Genomic DNA, 23,988 nt, shown 5'->3' on the forward strand with positions numbered 1-23,988 from the left:
GCCAATGGTGAGCAAATGAAGATGTAGTCTTCTCAGTTCAGCCAACCTTCACTGAACACCTTTTATGTGCCAGGAAAGAAGGACCACAGATCAGGTGCAGGAGATTACAGAAGTTGGGTTGTTTCTGGAATGTGTTCGATATAGCACTGGTGGTATGCAAGATGATTTTAGGTAGTACATGGACAAAACTATTTTGAGGTGTTTAGTAGTCTAATATTAACTAGCGTGTTAAAACCTGGGAGTTTTATAGATGTTAAAATAAATGGAAGAAGGCATATTTAAAGTTAAATTATTACTACTTTTTTGAAGTTTTATTTATTTTGAGAGAGCAAGAGCGGGAGAGGGGCAGAGAGCGAGGGAGAGAGAGAATCAAACAGGCTGCATTCTGTCAGCACAGAGCCCGATGTAGGGCTTGATCTCACGAACTATGAGACCGTGACTTGTGCCAGAACCAAGAGTCGGACGCTTAACTGAGCTACCCAGGTGCCCCTAAAGTTAAATAATTTTTATTTTGAAATAGTCACAGATTTATAGAAAAGTTGCAAGCACAGTGTATCAGCCAGGATTCTATAATATATAAAAATATGCACATTAAATATATATACATATACACATTGAATATCCATACATACATGTGTATGGATGACTTACCCAATTGTAAGGACTGTAAAGTCTGAAATCTGTAGGGGAGGCCAATAAGCTGGAAACTCTTGCACTAGAACTGATAATGCAAACTTGAGGCAGAATTTCTTCTTTATCAGGGAAGCCTCACTTTTGTTCTTTCATATGATTGGCTGAGACCCACCCAGGAAGGATCATCTCCTTTACTAAAATCAACTGATTGTAGATGTTGACTTGTTAACCATATCTACAAAATATCTTCACAGCAATGCTTGAGATTAGCTGGGTGCTATAGCCTAGCTAAGTTGACATGTAAAACTATCACAAACTATGAACAACTTTTTTCTTCCTGAGCCATTTGAAAACATGTTGCCAGTGGTGCCCTGTTACCTCCAAATACTTCAGTGTGCATTTCCTACAAGAAGGACGCTCTCCTGTGAACCACAATACAGCCATCACTATTGGAAAAGACACAATGCTGCATTACTGCCATCTAATCCTAAGACCCCGTTCATGGTCCACCAACTGTTTCATGGTCTTTTAGAGCAAAAGGGTCAAGCTCAGGATCACACATCACATTTAGTTGTCCTGTCTTTTTAGTCTTTTTCAGTCTGGACCAGCTTCTCAGTTTTCCCTGGACTCTCATGACCTTGGCCATTCTGAAGATTACAGGCCAGTTATTTTGTAAACATACAGATATGTTTAATGTTGCTCAGGTTCATTCAGGTTATAGATCTTTGGCAAGAATATCACAGACAAGATGTTCTATTCTTCTCATTGAGTCCCACCGGGTGACCCCATTTCAGTTTGTCACATTCATGTCGATGTTCACTTAGGTATCGGCCGTGCTTCTCCACTGTAGGGCCACCCCTTTCTTCTTCGTCATTACATGAGTATTCTGTAGGGAGGTGCTTTCAGACTGTGGAAATACCCGATCCTCATAAAACTTTCAGGTTCTTAATTTATAGCTGTATGGACTTGCATGTTCCTGTTTAAGTCAATGAATTAGAAGCCATTCCTGTCATTATGTATTTTTATACTCAAATCGTCCTCTAAGCTGGGCCATGAGAATCTCTTCAGGTTGATTTCTGTGTCTTTTGACGCATCCCCATCTTTGAGTTACTGTCTTTCTGGTGCAAGATGTTAAAGCTCTTGTACTTTTACCTTGCCTGCCCCACCCTTGCAATCAGACCTTTCTCAAAGGGTGCCTGTTTCTTTTAGTGTAAAATGGTATTTAGAAACCAAGATCCGGGTACTAGGTGTCCTTATTGCTGTTGGAGTGTCACTGCTTCCAGATCCCTTTCAGTGAGCAGAGCTAGAGAATAGAAATTCAGGTTTTTAATATAGCTACTTGCGTGCGCGTGCACACACGCGCGCACACACACACACACACACACACACACATTTATTTCTCTATTTCTCCATCTCTGTATATTGAAAAACCATGTGTTCATACCAGTACGTCCAGGTCCAGTCCAACTTCCCTGAGTGTATTCTAGTGTTCACCCTTTCTGTGTTTGTAGCTCCCTTCTCTGATATCACCCATAATATCTTAGCTTATTTTATGCATCTCTGTGTATCCAGTCTACTGTCTTTGCTGCCACTCTTCTCATTGGTAGGCTTAGATGCCCTGTTCCAGGCTATCGCTGCATGTGGATGGCTTCCTCACCCTATTTGGGCCCTTGATACCTGATATTGGACTGCCTCCCCCTGCCCCCCCGCCCCCACACATAGTTGCCGCCCTCCTCACCCTGCTTGGGCTTGGCACCCTGTTCTGGGCCACTGTGTCCCACTCTCCCTACTACCTGTTATGGATGCTTACCTTGTTCTGTTCCACCTAATGGATTTAGGACTGAATTATTCAGGGAGAGAAGGTGAAGAAGAAAAAGAGGGAGATATTTAGATTCAAAAGAAGTGAGTTGCTTTAAGGACAAAAGTAAATAATTGGACGGATAATACACAGATCTGGCAAAAATCATGAGCAAAGTAGACGAATGAATGAAATTTGTGGAGTGCTGGGCTAAGGGATGGTTTTTCTTTTCTTAAACTAGAGACATCAGTTTAGGCTTAAAGAGAGAGGTTGGCACAATGGAATACTACGTGGCAATAAGAAAAAATGAAATATGGCCTTTTGTAGCAACGTGGATGGAACTGGAGAGTGTGATGCTAAGTGAAATAAGCCATACAGAGAAAGACAGATACCATATGGGTTCACTCTTATGTGGATCCTGAGAAACGTAACAGAAACCCATGGGGGAGGGGAAGGGAAAAAAAAAAAAAAGAGGTTAGAGTGGGAGAGAGCCAAAGCATAAGAGACTGTTAAAAACTGAGAACAAACTGAGGGTTGATGGGGGGTGGGAGGGAGGGGAGGGTGGGTGATGGGTATTGAGGAGGGCACCTTTTGGGATGAGCACTGGGTGTTGTATGGAAACCAATTTGACAGTAAATTTCATATATTAAAAAATAAAAAATAAAAAATAAATAAATAAATAAATAAATAAATAAATAAAAAAGAGAGGTTGGGACATTCACCCCTCCCCCAACACTTTGTTCTTTATATTATAATTGTCTAAAGGGTTTCTTTTCCCCCTAGGTTTCATTTTTTGAGGAAGAACGGAACATATTATCTCAGAGCACAAGCCCTTGGATTCCCCAGTTACAGTACGCCTTTCAGGACAAAAATAACCTTTATCTGGTGAGTCTTTTCATCCATCTCTCTGGAATTAGTCCAATGCTGATACTCAGATATCATAGACATAGAATTGGATGTGTTTCTTGTCCATATGCTCTGTTGAGTTGCTGTCCTGACTTTAAGGTGTCTCCCTGTTCTCCTTGTCCTAAAGATGAAGGGCTATCCCATTTAGAAACAGCCCCATTTATTGTTGAATATTGTAGCTGTGGCTTAAAGGGCAATAATGAGAAATCATTTATTTGGAAATAGTCTGATACTACCTTTAATAGACTCTTGCTTTAATTTTTTTTTTTTGAGACATAATTGACATACAACATTACATTAGCTTCAGGTGTACAGTGTAATGATTCAGTATTTGTATATACTGCGAAATGATCAACCACTAAGTCTAGTGAACATCATTTAAATTTTTTAATTTTTAAAAATTGAGATAATGCACAGTTATTTTAAGAAGATGCAAACACTGCAGAACTGTATGAAATAGGGAAAGTTCTCTACCTTTCTTTCTAATCCCTTTCCCTAGGGGAACCTATTATTGGTTATGTATGTTCTTCCTGACCCTCGTGGAAAAAATATTTCCATGTCTATATTTATAACACATGTATATAGTTTGTTTTATGAAACTTGTATATTACTTTCTACTCTTTTCTTCAGCTTGCTTTTTGCCTTTCAGCAATTTACCCTGGACATTTTTCCATGTCAGTACATACAGATCTGCCTTGTTCTTTTGAACAATGCCATAGTATTTCTGATGTACATGTAGCATAACTTTCACAATACTAAAATTAATTCTGGAGCCTTGTTTAGGTTCTTGGGGGCTTAGATTCCTAAAGTAAAAAAATTTATCCCAGAAACAATTTTTGTTCCTGATTAAGCCCTTAAAACAAGACTATCATACTATTACCTTGAATGGAGAGAAACTCTTATAGAGGCTCATGTAAGAGGAAAGGGTAAGAAAGGGTTGGATTCCAATTTATCTCAAACTTCCACTGGATAGTTTTGGGGGACTTTATTGCCTTTATTTGTGACCTGTAATAAGCACTTTATTTGGTTTCCTATTAGTTGAGAACCTATTGCTGGTAGAGAAGTACCCCCCACAGCCTTCTGAGCCCCAGCCCCACCTAGCCTTCTGAGCAAGAATGTTTACATACAAACGCATTAGGAGATTGGCCTTGCACTAACCACATGGTAGAGGTGATGACAAATTCTAAGTGTTCTATGTAACAGTGATGACAACTGGTGGTTGACATTGCTTGTATTCGGGTGGCCAATGAGGATGACCAGAGTGGCCCTGGGAGTGATACCAGCTCGTAGTTTCCTTTGTGTTGACTAGTAGTTTTGTTTCTATTTTTGTTTTCATGGCTCAACACTTTTCAAAGTGCATCTTCAAGAGGGTAATACCTGGTCATTTCAAAAATTTTAACCTCTTTGGTGCCACCATTTTTATCCCTACCAATTGACTTTGTCCTAGTGGTAGACCTTCCCTTTTTCTTTTTAATCGTGTAATTAACTGCTGTGGACTTCTGCTTGGGCACAGCCTAACTGGAATGCCTTATGGTCTGGGAATATCAGCCTCTCCTCTGCTAAGAGACCTCCCAGTGGCAGGGGGCTTCCTTTTTTGGGCCTTTTGTCCGTGGGGCTTCCATCTGGATGTTGCCCCTGGCATTGGCATTCCTAGCTTAATGACCATCTTTCCAGGTTTTCTAGCCGCCATCTTACAAGAGGGGAATGATCTCAAAACAGCTGTCTCCTGGAGTTCTAGTTGCCTCAGCACATTGATACCTGGCTGCAATGACATTTTTACACCCTTCTTTCATAGCTCAGTTGGGTATTGCTGATGGGATCTTGTAATTATTTCCCTGTCTGCATTCTCTTCTCAAGTATGTTGGTAATTTGGAGTAAAATGCTTGCTAAGGGTACAGTTTTCTTATAAATATCCAAACTCAGCATTGGAACTAAGATATGATTATAGATCCCCCATTCTTTATCTGCAGTTCTGAAATGCCCAGAGCTCTGAATAACCTCAAGTTCCTTAGTTACTTATTTGGCAGCAAAACCTGACCTGAATCTCTTCTTCATTCCCTTTAGTATGACTATTTGTAATTTTGCCAAAAAATTGTGATTTTGATTGCATTTGATTACAGGGTGATATCTCAAGCCATACCCTAGGGTGTTAGATAACATAAAGTAAATGCACCATTTTACTTTTCTAAAATCTGAACATTTCTGCATCTGGAAATACATTCTGCCACAAGATAAGGGGACCATAGATCTATATTGGTATCGTGAAGTACCAAAATTCCATTGTATCTATTGACCACTTATAGATCACCAAACCTTTGAAGTTTGGGGAAACATAAATTATCCTAAGCTCCCTGGCAGTTGAACGTTCACTTGTAATGCAAATGCAGTTTAATTGAAGATACATTTAGAAATCAGTGAATAAAACAAGTAGGAATCGGTGACCTATATATTTCTCAAAGCTGTCTCTTCTCTCCATTCTTGCTTCGACTGGGTGAGTTCCTGCTGCCATCTTTTTTTGCCTGCATTACTGCAGTAACCTCCTAAGTGTTCTCCCTGCCATCTGTCTTGCCCTTCCCCCAGGTCTTCTACACACTGCAGCCAAGTCATCCCACTGTTAAAACCCTTTAAGACTCCCTGCTGCCCTCTGGATAAAGTCCAGACTCTTCCATGTGGTTTCCAAGGCCTTTTTCATATATACCTCTAGGCTTGTTGCTTACCATTTCTTTGTTTTTACTTTACATTCATCCTGACCTTCCTTTGGTTCTTTGATCTGGCCTCTGACCTTTCTCCACGCTGTTCCCTCTTTCCCTGTTTCCCAGGCTAACTCCTGTTTCTCCTTCTGGACTTGGGCCAGGTATCACTTCTTCCAGAAACTCATCCTGGCCTCTCTTCTTCCGGGAGGGTTGCCCTTCTGGCTGCATACTCATAACACCCTGTGTGTCCTCTTCATGAGTGGGTGTTGGGCTACCCTACCAGGCTACACCTCCCTCCACTAATGGAGGGATTCTGTTTCCCTTGCTTCCTGTGGTGCTTCCCCAAGTAAATGCTTAAGATGCGTTTATTCAACGAATGTCTGATTAATTTCATAGAAATTGATTTACATACAGATTTACTTACTGTGTTATGGAAATCACACATGAGTAGTATGAGTTTTATTCTCTAAAGTATGTAATTCAAGTTAGATCCAGTGGGATTTTCAAAATTTGGAGTGCAGTGCAGGGAAATTGAACTTGGATCCTTTTGAAATTTGATGGTTAAAAATTTATTTGTCGTTACATACCAATGAATGTGGCTTGCCATTTTCTGGCGTATAGAAAATTTCAATGAAGTCCATTGTATTAATGTCTGGTTCTATATAACAAGGCTAGTTCTGTGTTCTGGCAGGCAGCCCATGGAAACAGCGCTTTGTTGGTCTGGTTCATGGTGAAATCTGTTCAATTCTGTATAACAGATGCCTTCACCAGTGTCCTTCCAGGAAGGAGCTGGTCTTTACAAAGAAACCATTGTTTTGCAACTCACCACTTGTAGTATTGTTGCATCTAAGCCCTTTGTGGGATTCTTAAAGCTTGCTGGCTTTGTATTGATGTTTTTCATGCCATGTGTCTTCAGGCTGCCCTTGCTCTGAGTCACAACCGATCCATGAATCTTCTTTCCTTACAGTGGCCTCACATTGACTTCCCTCTGTTCATTCCAATTTTTTCTCCCCCAGTTGCACATAGGATGTATTAGTTAAGGTATAGACTAAGCTACTGTAACAAAAAGATACCAAAATACAGTCGGAACTGACAGAGCAGCTCTGTTGTATGTGATAATCCAGGGACCCAGGTTCCTTCCATCTTGTGGCTCCTCATCCCTTAGGATGTTGTCCTCTTTGATGTGGTTGAAGTCGGGTATTTCATATTCTCATTTCACCTGGCTGGTAGGAAAAAGGAGTAGAGGACAGAACAAGCAAATTCCTTTTACTTAGAAAGATATGAAAGTGGGGCACATCATTTCCTTTCCTATTTTATTGACTAGAACTTGATCATATGACCTTATATCTATACCATCTAGTGGCATGGTCATTCTCCAGCTTCAGGAAGAATGGATTTGGGGGACCAGTTGTAGTCTGCCACAGAGGTTAAAACACCTACTTTTGTAGGCAATAAGAGATCTGGGTTTTGAAGCCGGGCCCCCTAGATCCACCTCCCATACTTTTACCCATTATGTTACACTGTCACATCCCAAAGCACTTCTGTTCCGTCCCCGGTTCTGAAGTCCTGCTTGGGATTAGTTCTTTATATTGTCTCGCTTTGCACCGAAGCAGTTGCACAGGTGGTATTTCCTTCCTTTGTAGGGACAGTTTGGAGGTTGGCTGTTTTTAGACAGTGACCCCTGTGGCCTGTGGGTGTTGGGCTCTAGCCTCTGCTGACACTGGGAGTCTGGAGAGAGTTAACAAATACAACTTCATTGTTTATTTTCGTAAAATGTGGCAGCTTATGATAGTTTTGACAGTGAGACATGTGCTGTTTTGATCTCTCAGAAAAGATTATCCAGTTTTCAGGCATGTCTCAAAACTCACCAGCATGTTCTCATGTTGCCGTTTCAGAAGCCTGGGTTTGGAAGCTGGCTGCCCGTCGGAAGGAAGCTGTTACTTAGAATATAGGTTCTTGTTTTATTACTCTTCCTTGGTTGGTCTCTCTGGAGTCATTGGCCTTTTCGGCTTCAATGTTCTCATTGGTGAAATGAGATATTAATACCTCTTATTGACCCCAATTCAGTTGCTGAGTATGTTATTGCCTTGGAGGGGTTCCTTGTGCCTTCAAAATAGTTGTTTTATGTCCTGGTCTTTCGAGGCATATTTCAACTGAATGCATTTAAAGTCTTAGTCGTCACAATTTTGTTCCATTGTCCCAGTTTGTCTTGTCCCATGGTCCCAGTTTCTGGCTTAGTAGATCGAAGATGGGGCCCAAGAATTTGCAACCAGGTCCCAGGTGATGCTGCTGCTAGTCTAGGGGCCCCACTTGGAGAACCATGGTCCTATGGCTGTAGTTACAGTTAATTTCTGGCTACTTCTTCCTCCTTTTGCTCCTTCAACAATGGTGAAGTTTCTCAGATCCTGTCCCTTGCTCTTTGCTCTTTCAGGTTGACAAGTGGTACCTACTCCCCAGCTCTTAACTAGCCCCAGGGTTCTTCACCAGGGCAGGGTGCTTCATTAATTCATGTCCTCAGTTACCTAGTTTGAGTGTGCAGTCTGTTTCTTGCCAAGACGCTGGATGATTCAGTGCTCAATGAGGATTTTTCTGAATAGATGGATGAATCAGGCTGGGATTCCTATTTTCTGGAAAAAAAAAAAAAAAAAAAAAAAAAAAAAGGGTCTTCTCTCTTTTTCTCTCGGTGACCTTGCCTTTCATGAAGAATAATTTAGAGTCCCTGCCAGGGACCACTCTGCTTTGAGAAGCCCTTCCTTCCTCCCAGATGCCAAAGATCAGGGACAGTCCACAGGGCAGATAACGATGCCAACACCATTGTTACATTTCCGTGGCACTTTCAGGCAGGCTGATTGTAGTGCAAGCATTTCAAGGGCACGTTGCTGAAAGGGTGGCCAGCACAGCATGCTTCTAATGACACCCTGTGCAAATTGGAATAGGGTACAAGGACTATTAAATACTCACCCCTTCCCCACATATGGATATGAGCGCATGCAGGTGTGCATGTATGTGCATTCATGTGCACGTGCGCATACACACACACACACACACACACACACACACACTCTTGTCCTTTGTTTCAAATGCCACACAACTGATGGGCATTGCTATCCCTTGCTATCCCTGTACTTGGGGTGTAGCTGCAAACACCAACAGAGAGGCCTCTACTCCTTCCAAACCGAACACATGTAAGATTTGCCCTTTAATTAGTATCTGCAGCTGCTGCCATTAGAAGGGTTTGTCTCTGTTGGCCTGAATGTCTTTGCTTTAAAAGAGCAAGTCTGTGATAGCTCCAAGCCAGGCTTGTTTGTCAGCTGCTGTGCTTTCTCTGCCATCTGCAGGGCTGCCGCATTGTTTAGGGCTGTTTCCCTATAGGGCCCTTTTCCTCCTCCCGTCGCCCAGCCTTTGATTACCATGCCTTGGTGAGTGCCATTTGGGTGACCTGCAGCTGGTCGTTGCGGGCAGGCACATGTCTCATCCATCCGTGGAGGATTGTTGCCTCTGTGCTGACGGACTGGTTACCTTCCGGCTCTTTGTTGCTGGTGATCTCGTCGTGATGGTCAGAAAGGCTGTAGGTAGTCATTGAAAAACACGTCAAGCAGCAGGAGTGTTGGCTGTATCAAGGGCACCTCTTGCTGTAGAAACTTTTCACCCGCTTGAAGCAGGGAGCCACGTTGTCTCCACAACTTCCTCAGCAGCGGGTCTCAGTACAGTGCTGGGCTGGCTGCGTCAGAATCACCCCGGTGGCTCCTTAAAAATGCAGGTGTCTGGACCTCACCCACGGTCACTGGGATTTTTAACAAGCTCCCTGAATAACCGGTTGGGGTGAGAATGAAACCTACTTTACCCTTTCATACTGCTTAATGTTCGCTATTTTTCATTCCTCTAGAATTCCAGCTCCATGAAGGCAAAGGACTTTTGTCTGTTTTACTCTCTGCTGTTTTCCTTATATCTAGAATAGTGCCTGACACACAGCAGGCACTCAAAAAAAAAATTTTTTTTTTGATGAATGTGTTTTTTTCTGTTTTTCAAAAGCACCTCCCTGGGTGATTCTGATGGACAGGCAGGTTTGACAAGCCACATTTTGGGGGTATCAGTGCCTCACCAGGCATCTCTGAGTAGTCAGAGTCCTGGACGGAGTCACACTTTTGGACAAAAGCAGGTGCTGTGAATGGGTTGTCTGGGACAGCCTGGGTGGTGACTTTGGCCTTTAATGGTTTATCGTGTTCTTCTGACCCTGGTGTTTAGTTCATAGCAAGCCATCTGGTAAGGAGATTTAAAGGCTCTTCATTTGTGACTTTGTTTTAAAAATTTTTTTTATGTTTATTTTTTGACAGAGCGCGAGCAAGCTGGGGAGGGGCAGAGAGAGAGGGAGAGAGAATCCCAGGCAGGCTCCACACCATCAGCATAGAGCCTGACATGGGACTCGATCTCACAAACTATGAGATAGTGACCTGAGCCGGAATCAGGAGTCAGATGTTTAACCAACTGAGCCACCCAGGTGCCCCTTAATTTTTGACTTTTGATGATGCTTTTGGAGCCTCTTGCTTTGGTACCATTTTTAAAAGTCCAGAGGTGTTTTCTGAAAGTGCCCAAGTCCTGTTCTATATGTCTAAGCTTAACAGCAAGATGATTGGTTAAGCTTGAGTTGACCACACACAAGCCCTGTTCCCCATTTTGGCAGAATGAGCGACTGTACCCCAGCAGGATAGCTTTGGGATGGGGATAACAGATTTACTCAGTAAATGTCCAAATTGTGTTCTCTAACGGTGGGCACTTGAATTTTTAGGGTGGTAATGTGGGATCGTGTTGGTGGCTCAAGCCTGATTAGTTCTTTGATAAGGACCCAGTCTATTTAGGGGTTTGTCATTTCGTGTCTATTTTGTCCCACGTTGTGGAACATGCTGCCTCGCAGCTGTTGTAATTTTTGTCACTTGTCTTCCCAATCAACCCTGGTTTTGAAGAAATGAAAAGTTGTTTGACTCAGAAAAGACTGATCTTAGTTTTGGTGGGGATTTTCAGCTCAGGAAATTGGATCTTCTGAATAAGCACACAGAATACATATCTTTTTGCCTTTTAAGAGATGGTTCTTATTTTCTGAACTATTTTACTGGTCATTACAAAATAGAGTCTCCAGGAATAGTTGTGAAGTTGTGAAGTATTACAGAGCGGTCAGTTTGTGAGCTCCTAAAAGTTGCCAGTGGGTGCTATATGTTTGACTTTGTCATCCTTAAACTTACAGCCATTCTATTTTTAACATCTTTTTTTTTTTTTTATAAAAAGTTTTTAAAAATGTTTATTTTTGAGAGAGAGAGAGCATGAGTAGGGGAGGGGCAAAGAGAGGGAGACGCAGAATCCAAAGCAGGCTCCAGGCTCCGAGCTGTCAGCACAGAGCCTGACACAGGGCTCGAACTCACAAACTGCAAGATCATGACCTGAGCCAAAGTTGGACACTCAACCGATTGAGCCACCGAGGCGCCCCTATTTTTCACATCTTTAATAGAGCCAGGTTAGAAAGTTTTTAACTGCGATGTATCGTCATAAATATGCATTGTTCCTATTTTAAGATGTTTCCGTTCTAAAAGCATGAGTACTTCTGTTGTTACTGGTGATTTTTTTGGGGAGGGGAGAGGGCATTTAAGACCTTTTTAATGACAATATATGTTTAAAACAGATATAAAAATTAACATTCACCGACATAACTAGGGCCTGTGGAGAACCAGGTTGGGATGAGTGGGCGAGCTTTAGGCAGCCAGGTGGCTCCTGTGGGTTCTTCTAGGACTGGGACTGGTAGCTTTCAATCTGCTGTGAATTTTGGGGCAATAAAGGCTGCATTTTAGCCGCCACTCCTTCTACACTTCACCCTTCTTGTTAGTTCATAAATCATTTTTTCCCCAATAATTATAGTGCAAATGGAACCTTACTCTTCAAATTGTCCAGTATCTGGTTGACTCTCTGCTCCATGCAAGATGCCACATGAGTGGGGGAGACTCCCAGGTGACCCAGAGCCCTTGGGGAGGACATGCAGGTCACTGGCTCCTCCAGGGGTCTCTGGGGTAGGGTTGACTCGGTGCTGGGCAGAATCTTTACTGGACCAGCCTGGGGCCTCTGCGGAATGTACAGATGCTCCATGTCTCACTCGACTAGAGCTTTCTTCTAATTCTGGACCAAAAGCAAACAGGAGTTTGGAGGAGGAGGGAGAGAATTCACATCCCAAAATTGGCTTCTGGAATGCAGTAGCTGGAGAGATTTAGTATTTTTTTTTTTTTTTTAAGATGTTTATTTGGATCTTGCCTCTTTCCAGAAAGGATTTGAGACAACTTAAAACAAAAGACGTTTATAGTGTGGCTCACAAAATGGGAAATCAGAGCAAAGGACGAGAGAGAGCTGAGTAAGAGTGGTCGAAATGTGTACCGGCTTCTCCCAGCCAGGAAAGGATTATGCAGTGAAGGTCGGGAAAGGAAGACTCCTGACTGGCAGTTGAAGACCTTGTTGGTGCCAGGCAGGGTGTTGCGAGGGAATTAGTCTTATCCTCATTTTACAGTGGATGAAACTGAAAGGCTGAGAGCTTAAGTCACCAGGCTGCAGTTTGTAGCCACCCAGGCAAACCGGCCTCAAACATAATATAATGTATATGTTAACAAATGTAATAATTTTTTTATCAGAAAAAAGAGGTTGTACTTTATCCTGTATGTCACTTTATATTATCATGGGCAGCTTTCCACGGCAGTATGAATAAAGGGAGTCTGTTCATTTTTCATATCTACATCTTCTCCCATGGTTTAGATATGTCATATTTCAGGAATTTCTTAATGATGGATATTTGGGTGATTTCCAGGCTTTTTCTCTCTCCTGTGTCGCAAGCAATGCTGCAGTGAATCTGTGTGTCTTATTGATCTACAAACTACTATAAGTTCCTGTGAGATAAGTGGTCAGAAGTGGAATTATTAGGTCAAAGAGTATATATTTCACATTTAAATTTGTAACAGACGTGGTCAGATGACTGTTGCAGGAAAAGGTTGTATCACATTTGGTGCACCCTTCCTGTGTTCTGCTGGGTGCCGAGAGAAATACAGAAGGGATGCCAGAGGGTTTGTTGCCCTCCAGCAATTTCCATCTACACTGTGTACCGAATCCTAGGGAATGTCTGGGGTGTCAACTTGGGTGGGTGGGTAGGTGAGTGGGTGGATTTAATTCAGCTTTTCAAGCTTACCTTGCAAACACTGTGCGTGGTGTCTGGGACTAGTCTTTCATTATAGTGATTCTCTTGGGTATTGGATGTAATTTCCTTAGGGCAGGGATCTCATCCTACGTGACTTACAATACGTCTCTCACATCTTGGTTGCTTTGTGGAGATGTTGTAATTATAACACGTCAGGCAGCATTTGAGGCTCTAATTGAGACATTCGCTTTTGGGGTGTATGAAGAATTAATAACTTTGGTATTCTATACAGGTCATGGAATATCAGCCTGGAGGGGACTTGCTGTCACTTTTGAACAGATACGAGGACCAATTAGATGAAAATACGATTCAGTTTTACCTAGCCGAATTGATTTTGGCTGTTCACAGCATTCATCAGATGGGATATGTGCATCGGTAAGTGAGACTCAGGTAGTATACTGAAAATTTATCTGTATCACCTAACAAGTCCCACAGTAGAATGAATGAATGGATGAATGATTTCAGCATCAAAATAACGCTCCCTCCAAATTTTAACCAGTCTTTTTTTTTTTTTTAAGTTTATTTATTTATTTATTTATTTACTCATTCATTCTGGGGTAGAGAGTGAGAGAGAGAGTGTGTAGGAAGGGGCAGAAAGAGAGGGAGAGAGAGAGAGAATCCCAAGCAGGCTGCGCACTGTCAGTGTGGAGCCCGATGCGGGGCTTGAACTCGTGAACCCATGAGATCATGACCTGAGCCGAAACTGAGAGCCAGACGCTCGATCGACTGAGCCACCCAGACACCCCCAAATTTTAACCAGTCCTAACTGTAAATGGCTGAAAGTATATTTTCCAAAATGGCAGACCTTTCAGCTTACTCATTCAGCAGTGAAATAGATCTATAATTATAACGTTCTCAAGTTTGCTAATAAGATCTGTTAATGTAGCTGATAAGACTGAGAACTCTTGCGTGGGTTCTTCAGGTTACATGGTAGAAGAACTGAATTTGATTTGCAGAAGGAACTGGCATACCGTGTAGGGGCAGAAGCCCATGGAGTTGTACTTCTGACCTTATAGAATTAGTTAGTAATTCACACAGGTGTTCCACCCTCTGTTGAAAAATGTTTTTTTACATCCTTGCTCATGTGACGTTTTATGTACCTCAGAGAATGTTGTGGGAATGGAACCACAGTTAGGCCAGGAGTCATGAGACCTCGAATAGAATCTCAGGTTTTTCCATTGACTTAGCTACATGACCTTAGGCAAATCCCCTTGTTGCTTTCATAATGTAAAATGTGTGTCTCTAGGAGAAATAATCCATCTGATAACTTAGATTTGTTCCTTTCTCCTCCCTTCCTCTCTCCCTCCTGCTCTTTTCTATTTCCATCTACTTCCCTTTCTCCTCCTCTTCCTTCTCATCCTCCTCCTTTTATTTCTTCTCCTTCTTTTTCTTAAATTTGTTTTGCAGAATGTTTTGCTTATTATTTATATCTATCAATCAGGAGGTATGTATAGCAGAACATAGACCTTGAGATTCTTGGCTGAATTGATATCCTAGGTTTACAGTTGCTTGCTGATTGGCGTGGAGAAAACAATACTAATTTGTGGCCCTGATTTTCTTAGAGACGTCAAGCCTGAGAACATACTCATTGACCGAATAGGACACATCAAGCTTGTGGATTTTGGATCAGCGGCTAAAATGAGCTCGAATAAGATGGTAACAAAATGGAGCAAGATAGCTTAATAGAGATTATGCTACAAAGTGTTTTGTGGTCCTTGTAAATTTGGAAAATATGGGAAAACTTTGAGCAACATTTTGGAATCTTCATCTGCCAGTATATGGCAGGATTTCTCCATGGGTGGGGATAGGGGGATAGGAGCTGTTTCCCAGACTTACTTGATCTTGATACCCTTTTATGTATAACATCTGTTAATACCCTACAAAACATTTTTAGGAACATCCTTAATAGTTTGGTTAAAAAGGGAAAATGCTTATTTTGTTTTTCTTTTCATTTTCCTTATTATAGATTGCCTTCTATCATCTTCTTTATCTCAAATTTCTATTTCCTATGCAGCAAAATTGAAATAAATCACTGGCACATTTAAACAAATATCCTTAAGCATTAAGAACCTACTGCTGAAAATGTATTTCCATGTCCTGGATCTTTGGTAAAAATTACGCTGTATTCCACCTGCTAAAAGGGAAGGCAAGAGGGTATCTGCTGAAACCAAGAGCAAGAATACTTTAGAAAAAGATGACAAAGCAAAAAAATATATATAAATTAAAAAAAATCTAATAAAGTTGGTATATACTAAAGTGTGAATTTTCATGGCAACTATGCAAAAAAATGGTAGGTCTACGAGAAAATCAACTTAGACTTAAAGACTTATTTTGCAAAGGAGTCATTTGGTGACCTGGACAAAATTCTTAGGAACTTGGCATTTGATTCTTTCTCAGTAAAATACTGATTCTAGTTACAATGCACAAATTCAGAGGTTAGGGAGGTTATTCTTTAAAATGCCCCCTTTCCCTCCAGCCTCTAAGAGTTAAGTCCTTATGAAGGGAAATATGTAAAATTGCCTTTTTTGCTCAAGTTCCTTGGAAGAAAGATGGATATTGTTAGGTGGATATTAGGAAAAGGCTTGGGGTTATGTTAACTCTTTGCACTCCAGGGGCTGGCCACCCTGTTCTGCAGACCTGAGGCCTACTTGAGATAATTTGCTTGGTGTTCAGATCCTTGGAGAAACAGTCTCCCTATGTGCTGGTTCCCCTCCTCCCAAATTATGTTCTTGTAATTGATTCTACTTGATCATTACAATGAGAATTAGGTTATAGGATCAAAGCATTTTATGTTTTAAAAATTATGTGCAATTCAGAAACAGGTATGAAAACTTAAGTTTTGAATTTACTGGAATAAAGCAGAGGAAAAAAGTAATGCAAAGTTTTATCATCTAGGATTGAAAAACTTGTACATTGCATGAGTGACTGTAATGAACTCATGCATCTAGAAATAAACTGAAACATAGGTACATAGTCTAATAATTGAAGCATAGGTACATGGTCAACACCACTGACATTTTGCTCTGGGTAATTCTTTGTTGCAGGGGGCTCTCCTGTGTATTGTAGGATATTTAGCTACATATCTACTAGATGCTGATAACACCCTCCCCTCCAGTTGTGAAAACCAGAAATCTCTCCAGACATTGCTCAGTGTTTCTTGGGGACAAAATCACCCCTGGTTGAGAACGATTGCAAGTCAGTTGAGAAACATCAGAAAGCTTATTAATGAGAGCCAGCACTACGTGCTTGCAATAAGAAAATCTACGTGGAAAACTAGATTGTGGTCCAAAGTCGATACTTGGTAAATAAATGGGAATAAAGTAAGGCCTGATCTGTGCATCTGGAATCACTTTCTTCAGAGCCCTTGATGGAGAGACTGGACTTTACTTCATTTTAGATTTCTGTTTTTTAGGGCTTCAGACTACCCTTTTTAGTTCTTCTAATTGGAACAACCTTCACTTCCAGGGAGCCCTCCAGGGTCACTCAGGTTTATTTGCAGCTCAGTGCTCAATCCCTGATTAGTCTGGTGAAGGAAAGACGGCACTCAGTCCAACACATGAGAACAGTCATCTCCTCTTCTCTTGGAGGAAGAGTCTCCTCTCCAGAACTTTGTACTTTTAGGGCCAGAATGTGACAAGCACGTAGGAGGGAATTTTTAGCATTGTTTTCAGTGCAAAGGCCATTTAATTATGGAAGACCAATAATCTACAATCTAGGTGAAGTCGAGTATGGATATCGAATTATACTTTTTAAAAAATATATGTTGTATTTTTGGTGGGTTAAGCACATGCTTCCTTTAAGTAGAATGTTTCCTAGGTGAAAAGGGGGTTCAGAATATTTTTTGTATTCAGAATATATTTTGTATTATACTCAAAATATACCATATATAATCTACATTTACTGAAATTTATATATGTTACCCAAAATCAATTAATCCTTTCCCTACTGCTCACAAATATTATCTATGAATTTTAGGTATTTGTGACTCTTAGATCTATAGGGTTTTCCATCTTCCATTGTCGTTATTCCAAGCCGCTTAGTCAGAATGTTGCTTTGGAGTATTCTCCTTACTAACACGGGGCCATACTGCCTAGAGGTTTGGCTGTTGAACTGAGATATGCCTTTGACCTGCGGTGTGACTTTGGTCACCCACCTTACCTTATTAGAATCTCAAAGAGTGACAAATAGTGAAGCTTCCAACCTGTCTCTTTCAGCTCTCACACAAACATTTGTAAGGAGATTGTAAACAAAGAGCAGTATAGCATGTTAAGTGTTAATCAGCCTCATTTAGTGGTTGGAAACTCATAGGAGATAGACTTTTTTGAGATTTATGTAGGAGTGAAAAGCTTTTATTCCTTTTCCCCAAGAGGAACAACATAGTGAGATACGCCCCCCCATCCCCCCTCCTTTCTGCCCTGGGCAGCTACATGGGGAAAGTTAGGTTGAAATAGTTTTTAAAAAAAAACATTTTTTTTTATGTTTATTTATTCTTTGAGAGAGAACATGAGCAGGGGAGGGGCAGAGGGAGACAGAATCCGGAGCAGGCTCCAGGCTCTGAGCTGTCAGCACAGAGCCTGACACAGGACTTGAACTCACGAACTGTGAGATCATGACCTGAGCCGAAGTCAGATGCTTAACCTACTGAGCCACCCAGGCGCCCTGAAATAGTTTTATGTTTAATAAGCATTTTAGGGGAAGGGGATTGGGAGGAGGCAGATGGTGGTTTTCTTACTTCTCATCTGCTTTCTGCTTGTAAAGGAATCTAAGTTAATCTACCCCCTTTTTTTTCTTGCCTTAACCTCTCTATTTCCTGAAATACAACTCAGTTTTCTGTCTCCTAGTCATTTTCTTATTGTCTCCTGCTGAATTGGTGTATTTTCTTCCTTATCAATACAGTGAAAATTAACTAGTTAATTATCAGATGGTGTACTGTCAGGCAGGCTGGCCCACAATACATGGCTCCACTTTTAATATCTCACCCAGATTAGCTGGCTGTGAATTCCCACCAGAAGAGAGTGAAACCATCTTGCAAAATCCTTGTCAGGATGGTGGTATTACATGTTAAATGGGTTTAATGTGCTTGGAGGTCGGTAGCTAATGGAAATTTAACAGTCATTAAATTGTCATTAAAAGCCTTTGTTAATTACTATTAAGTACTTAATATACTTTATGTCAGAGATGTCCATAAGGGAAGCTAGGGATATTTTCCTTACAATTTTGAAAATTATAAAGTGATTAGACATAAATGTGTATAATCACATATCTGTTAGAGGGCAGTAGTTAGGGAGTTACCTGACGCTCTTGGATAAGTCTAATCATGAGTTTGAAAATGAAGCATTGGTGACTTACGCCCTTTGCTGGGTCATGCTGATAACGTGACCCAGTCCAGTTCCTTTCGACTCTTTGGTTGTGAACAAGTGACCAATCCCCGTGCGCTGCAAACAAGGAGAACTGAATATTTCCAAACAATCTAGTGTGATAATAAAATAAAACCCAGCAAGTGCAAGCAGTGCATATTTGAGGATTGCATATTAATGGTTCTGCAAGGTAATTAGGCATAAAGGGTAAGCGTTTAATCAGTGATGACATTGCAGTTTTTCTCCTCTTGTTTTCGTATTTAAAAAATACTTTTATTTCTCATTGTCAATATTGAGGGTTTTTATTAAAACCCTGTAGTTTAATCTGAATCCTGTGCTGAGCTCATTAACATTTACATACACATTAAAAGATAGATAGAAGTCTTCACCTGTTGGGATGAGCACTGGGTGTTGTATGGAAACTTATTTGACAATAAATTTCATATCAAAAAAAATAGAAGTCTTAGCTCAGGCTCCCCAGCATCGAGGCTTCCTCTTGACTTAAGCTACTTTCAATTTCTCAAGCGTAAGGTACCCTGTCTTAGACCAGATGTGGTATCCTTTCTGCCCACTTTTGTCTATCAACAATGGCCTTTGGTTTTCTTGGGCGGTATGACTGTCCAGCTTTCCCAGTGGGTACTCGCAGTGGAGATTCTTTTTTTTTTAAAGATTTTATTTTTTTTTAATGTGATCTCTACACCCAGTGTGGGGCTTGATCTCACAACTCCGAGGTCAAGATTTGCATGTTCTGCTGACTGGGCCAGCCAGGCGTCCTCCTAGTGGAAATGCTGTTGCCCAAAGTAACAGATGACTGGTGTAAAGAATAACAGCATCACACTGCTGTCTGGATTTAGGGTTTGGAAAACCTATGGTGGGCTTGAGAAAAGGGGTGAAAAGAGAAGGAGTAGGGAGAGTGGGTCTGTTTCCTATAATCGTGGGTCTTTGGGGCAGAGGAATGGACAAGATTAAAGTTATGAGCTGGAAGAGCTTGGGTGTCTGTCCCTAGAGAAGGGGACTAAGTTTCTGGTCAAAACAAAGCAAAGCAAATTGCCTTTCTTAATATAAAGCCCAGCCTTAAAGAGGTGTGGCCATACCTACAAAATATCTAAGGTCACTCAGGGGCACTCGACATCCTTTAATAGGGAGAAAGTTCGTTTCTGCCCATGTAACTGCTGATGTGAGAGAAACCTCTTTAAATTTTTTTTTTTTTTAACATTTATTTATTTTTCAGACAGAGAGAGACACAGCATGAACGGGGGAGGGGCAGAGAGAGAGGGAAACACAGAATCGGAAGCAGGCTCCAGGCTCCGAGCCATCAGCCCAGAGCCTGACGCGGGGCTCGAACCCGCAGACCGCGAGACCGTGACCTGAGCCGAAGTCGGACGCTCAACCGACTGAGCCACCCAGGCGCCCCGAGAGAAACCTCTTTAAAGGCAGGGCTATTGGACGGCTGTAGGATTATTGGTCAACACGGTATATGACTAACATCAGGCCCTTTCTGTGTTGATAGGGAAGAAGTCAGAGAGGTGATCCTTAGCCTTCAAATTTCATGGCTCAGTAAGACTTCAAAATAATTTTGAAGGCTGAAAACGTTGCTGACTTCCTCTGTTGTCTAGGAAGGGAAGGGGGTAGGGGGCAGAAAGTCTTTTATCAGGCCTCATTTCAAGAAACAAAGGACATGTAACCACTAAAACAGCCGGAAGGACAAGTTCTCAGAAGAAAGGACAGTTCTTTAAACGGGATATATTTAGCTTTGGAAAAAGACCTACTACATTGTCCTAACCTTTGCGAGGGTTGGGTGCTTGAGTGCCACTGGATTGGAGGGCTGTGGATTTCTGAACAGTGGGGAGGCAACCACAGGAACAGGAGTTTGGGGTGAGGGAAATGAACTCATTAACATTGGTCTCTGGTGGAAGATACTTACCATGTCTTGCCCTGTGGGTGGCTTGAAGTAGGAATGTTGATTCCAAATATTTAAACTTGAGATACAATGCGTTTGCAATATCGTGTTGCCCCAGCTAGCTGCCAGGTTTTAATAATGGGTAGATAGATCTTATAGATTCGTCTTTAGGATTTATTATCATTTTGCTGTTTTCGTAAGTAAGAGAAATACTGTGTAACATGTATCAGGAAAGACACCTTCCGTTCTTTCCCCAATTCTCATTTGTGTAACCAAAGGGCGTATATCATCAACAACTCTTGCCCTTTTGCCTTTGGATTATATTATGTACTTTTTTTTTTTTTTAATTAGTAAATCGTTTGCATTTCCTGACAGCGTGCCACTTGACAGAAGGTTTAAGTGCCTGGGAGAATAGTAATCAGTGGCAAATCAGCCTGTGTCTGAAACGTGGCTGTCGGCAATCTATTCGAGAATAATTGAAAGTTTTGCTGTGTTCATTTTGCTTATGGGTTTCCAGGTGAACGCAAAACTCCCGATTGGGACCCCAGATTACATGGCCCCTGAAGTGTTGACTGTGATGAATGGGGACGGAAAAGGCGTCTATAGTCTGGATTGTGACTGGTGGTCAGTGGGAGTTATTGCTTATGAGATGGTTTATGGAAGATCCCCATTCACTGAGGGAACATCAGCCAGAACCTTCAATAACATCATGAATTTCCAGGTAAAGAGCCATTAGTAGATTTTGAAGTAATATTGAGAGCTGTCATTTAAAAATGTACAAGTGAACCTTTGTAATGTAAATCAGTAGTGCTGGATAATAACAACAGCAAATACTTATAAAGCACTTTGTGCCAAAAGCTGTCCTAAGCGCTTTAGTGATTGTGTTTTATTGACTCTCAGCTGCCAGTCATTGTAAGCCTATGCCATTATTTTAGGTAACGTTAAAAAAGAGAAACTGTTGCCAATTAATCTATGATATTTCGTTGGTTATAAAATGCATTTTTATTTCAGTGCTGTTAAGGGAATAACTGAGTCCTAGACTTGATGAAATATGGTTCATTAACTCGGCTAATCCTCAAACAATGGAAGAGGTAGACATTACTTCCATTTTACAGATGAGGAAACCAAAGCACACAATGGTTAAGCAAGACCATCTTGCCTAGAATAACACAGTCAGTCTGGCTTGGAAGTCCATGCTCTTGATGTTATGCTATGCTGTTTCTCGGTATGACTGGCTATCGAATATGGCAGTAAAATTGAAATGGGGGCAGGAATTAGAAATACAGGAATGTATATGAAGTAGAATTAAAACTATTTTCTAATAAGTGTATATTCTAATAGATTAAGCCCATTTCTCTTAAAATTTTTTTTATTTATTTTTGAGAGAGAGAGAGAGAGAGAGAGAGAGACAGAGTGTGAGTGGGGGAGGGGTAGAGGAGAGAAAGAGATACAGAATCCGAAGCGGGCTCTAGGCTCTGAGCTGTCAGCACAGAGCCCGACGCGGGTCTCAGACCCACGAACTGTGAGATTGTGACCTGAGCCGAAGTCGGACGCTTAACCGACTGAGCCACCCAGGTGCCCCCCCATTTCTCTTTTTTTTAATGTTTATTTAATATTTTGAGAGAGAGAGAATCCTAAGGAGGTTCTACACTGTCAGCACAAAGCCTGACATATGGCTCAATCTCATGACGGTGAGATCATGACCTGAGCCGAAATCAGGAGTCGGACACCCAGCCGACTGAGTCACCCAGGTGCCCCTATTAAGCTCATTTCTTTAGGATATGATAGATATGTATGTTTTAGTTTCAACTGAAAGGAAGAAGAGAAATTTCAGTTTTTTTTCTAACTCACCCAACTTCATCTTTCTGGAATGCTTAATGTGTATTTTCATATTTTATATGCTTAATACATATATATATATTACTTGTTATGCTTGAGTCTCCTCTTGAGTTCAAGTTTTCCCTTAGATGATTCTTGGGGCCAATTTATTTCCTTCATTTCAGTTCATTCGTTCAGTGATGAGAGAATGGCACCAGGCACGGTTAGGTACCAGGTTTACAGTGTTGAGCGAGCAGAAGGCTCTCTCTGCCTTCTTTCCCTGTTATCACACGGAAATCACAGTGCACTGTGTTTGTGTAGAAGTAGATTACGGGGCGGGGGGGTGGGTGGTGGAGCTGGGCAGTGATCTGGTGGAAGAGGGGTGCGGGCTGGGGAGGGCGTTCTAGGCAGAGAGAACAGCATGATTTGTTCAGGAAGCTTTAAATAGCTCATCGTTGTTGGACAGCAAAGAGTGAGATGGGGAGTGTAGCTACATGAGACAAGAGAGAGGACCGAGGTCAAATCATGAAGGATATTGAACTCTTGCAAAGGAACTAGGCCTATTGATGTGAACAAGCCATTTATTTTGGGAACATGCCTTTGGTCCAAAGTTAAGAGGGCACAAAACTTCCTCCTTTTAACAAAAAGAAACTTGCATATATGAGAAATACTTTTTTGGGGGGACATGAGAAACTGAATTTGCTAAGGAAATAATAATTATTATTTTTTTGGAATAGCGGTTTTTGAAGTTTCCAGATGATCCAAAAGTTAGCAGCGAATTACTTGATCTGATTCAGAGTTTGTTGTGTGGCCAGAAAGAGAGACTGAAGTTTGAAGGCCTTTGCTGCCACCCTTTCTTCTCCAAAATCGACTGGAATAACATTCGTAACTGTGAGTAGGGCTGCGGTCCTTCCTTTCTGGTGTTCAGATTAAGTGTAAACACTTAAGAATGTTCTGAAGTTATTCTGGCCTGCATAAGGTGGTATAAATTATATAAATAAGGGCCTCAATTATCTCCAGGGATAGAAAGGGCTAATGATGTAGCTGTCTGTAAGTGGTAATTCTTCTTTAAAATTGTTTGCACAGAATGGGGTCATTTATCAAACTCTGTGCTTAAGTGGCCTTCACATCATCTCTCAGTAAGTTAGAAGAACAGACTGATGGAGTTCAAGGGTTGCCGGTTGGTTTGACAGAGTTTCTTCTAAGAGGAAAAGTGGACGTATGTATTTCCTTCACAGATTGGGAAAAAAGACTCAAAAATGAGGCAAAGTGCCAGGTTGCTCTGCAAATGGCCAAGCCTGCACGAAACCCATAAATGCCTCCCTGTGTTCATGTTTTCCCCGGAAACATTTTGTCTTTGCTTGCAAGCCTGTAAAATCTGTAACATAGACACACACAGCAGATTCATTCATACATACATCGCTTTGGAATCAATTAGTGAAAATGAAATTCATTAAAAACAGAGATTTGATTTATTATTGACAAAACCAAAATGCTTGGGCTTTTACAAATTGGTGATTTTGGGGGACACACGGGTGGCTCAGCCGATCGAGCATCCAACTTCAGCTCAGGTCATGATCTCACAGTTGGTGAGTTTGGGCCCTGCATCAGCCTCTCTGCTGTCAGCACAGAGCCTTCTCTGGATCCTCTGTCCAGCCCCCCCC

At 41.4% G+C, this 23,988-nt stretch overlaps 1 protein-coding gene across 5 annotated transcripts in view; it reads left to right on the forward strand.

Moving 5' to 3' along the window:
* The window catches only part of CIT (citron rho-interacting serine/threonine kinase), a 159,550-nt gene that overhangs the window by 15,332 nt on the left and 120,230 nt on the right, over positions 1-23,988 (forward strand). For all 5 annotated transcript variants that reach the window (XM_049619259.1, XM_049619261.1, XM_049619262.1 and 2 more), the window contains exons 4-8: positions 3,215-3,316; positions 13,482-13,624; positions 14,812-14,905; positions 21,024-21,227; positions 23,062-23,215. In XM_049619259.1, coding sequence (XP_049475216.1) covers positions 3,215-3,316; positions 13,482-13,624; positions 14,812-14,905; positions 21,024-21,227; positions 23,062-23,215 — 697 coding nt within the window. The remainder of the gene's footprint in view (positions 1-3,214; positions 3,317-13,481; positions 13,625-14,811; positions 14,906-21,023; positions 21,228-23,061; positions 23,216-23,988) is intronic.

The sequence above is a fragment of the Panthera uncia genome, assembly GCF_023721935.1.
Source record: "Panthera uncia isolate 11264 chromosome D3 unlocalized genomic scaffold, Puncia_PCG_1.0 HiC_scaffold_8, whole genome shotgun sequence".
NCBI lineage: Eukaryota > Metazoa > Chordata > Mammalia > Carnivora > Felidae > Panthera > Panthera uncia.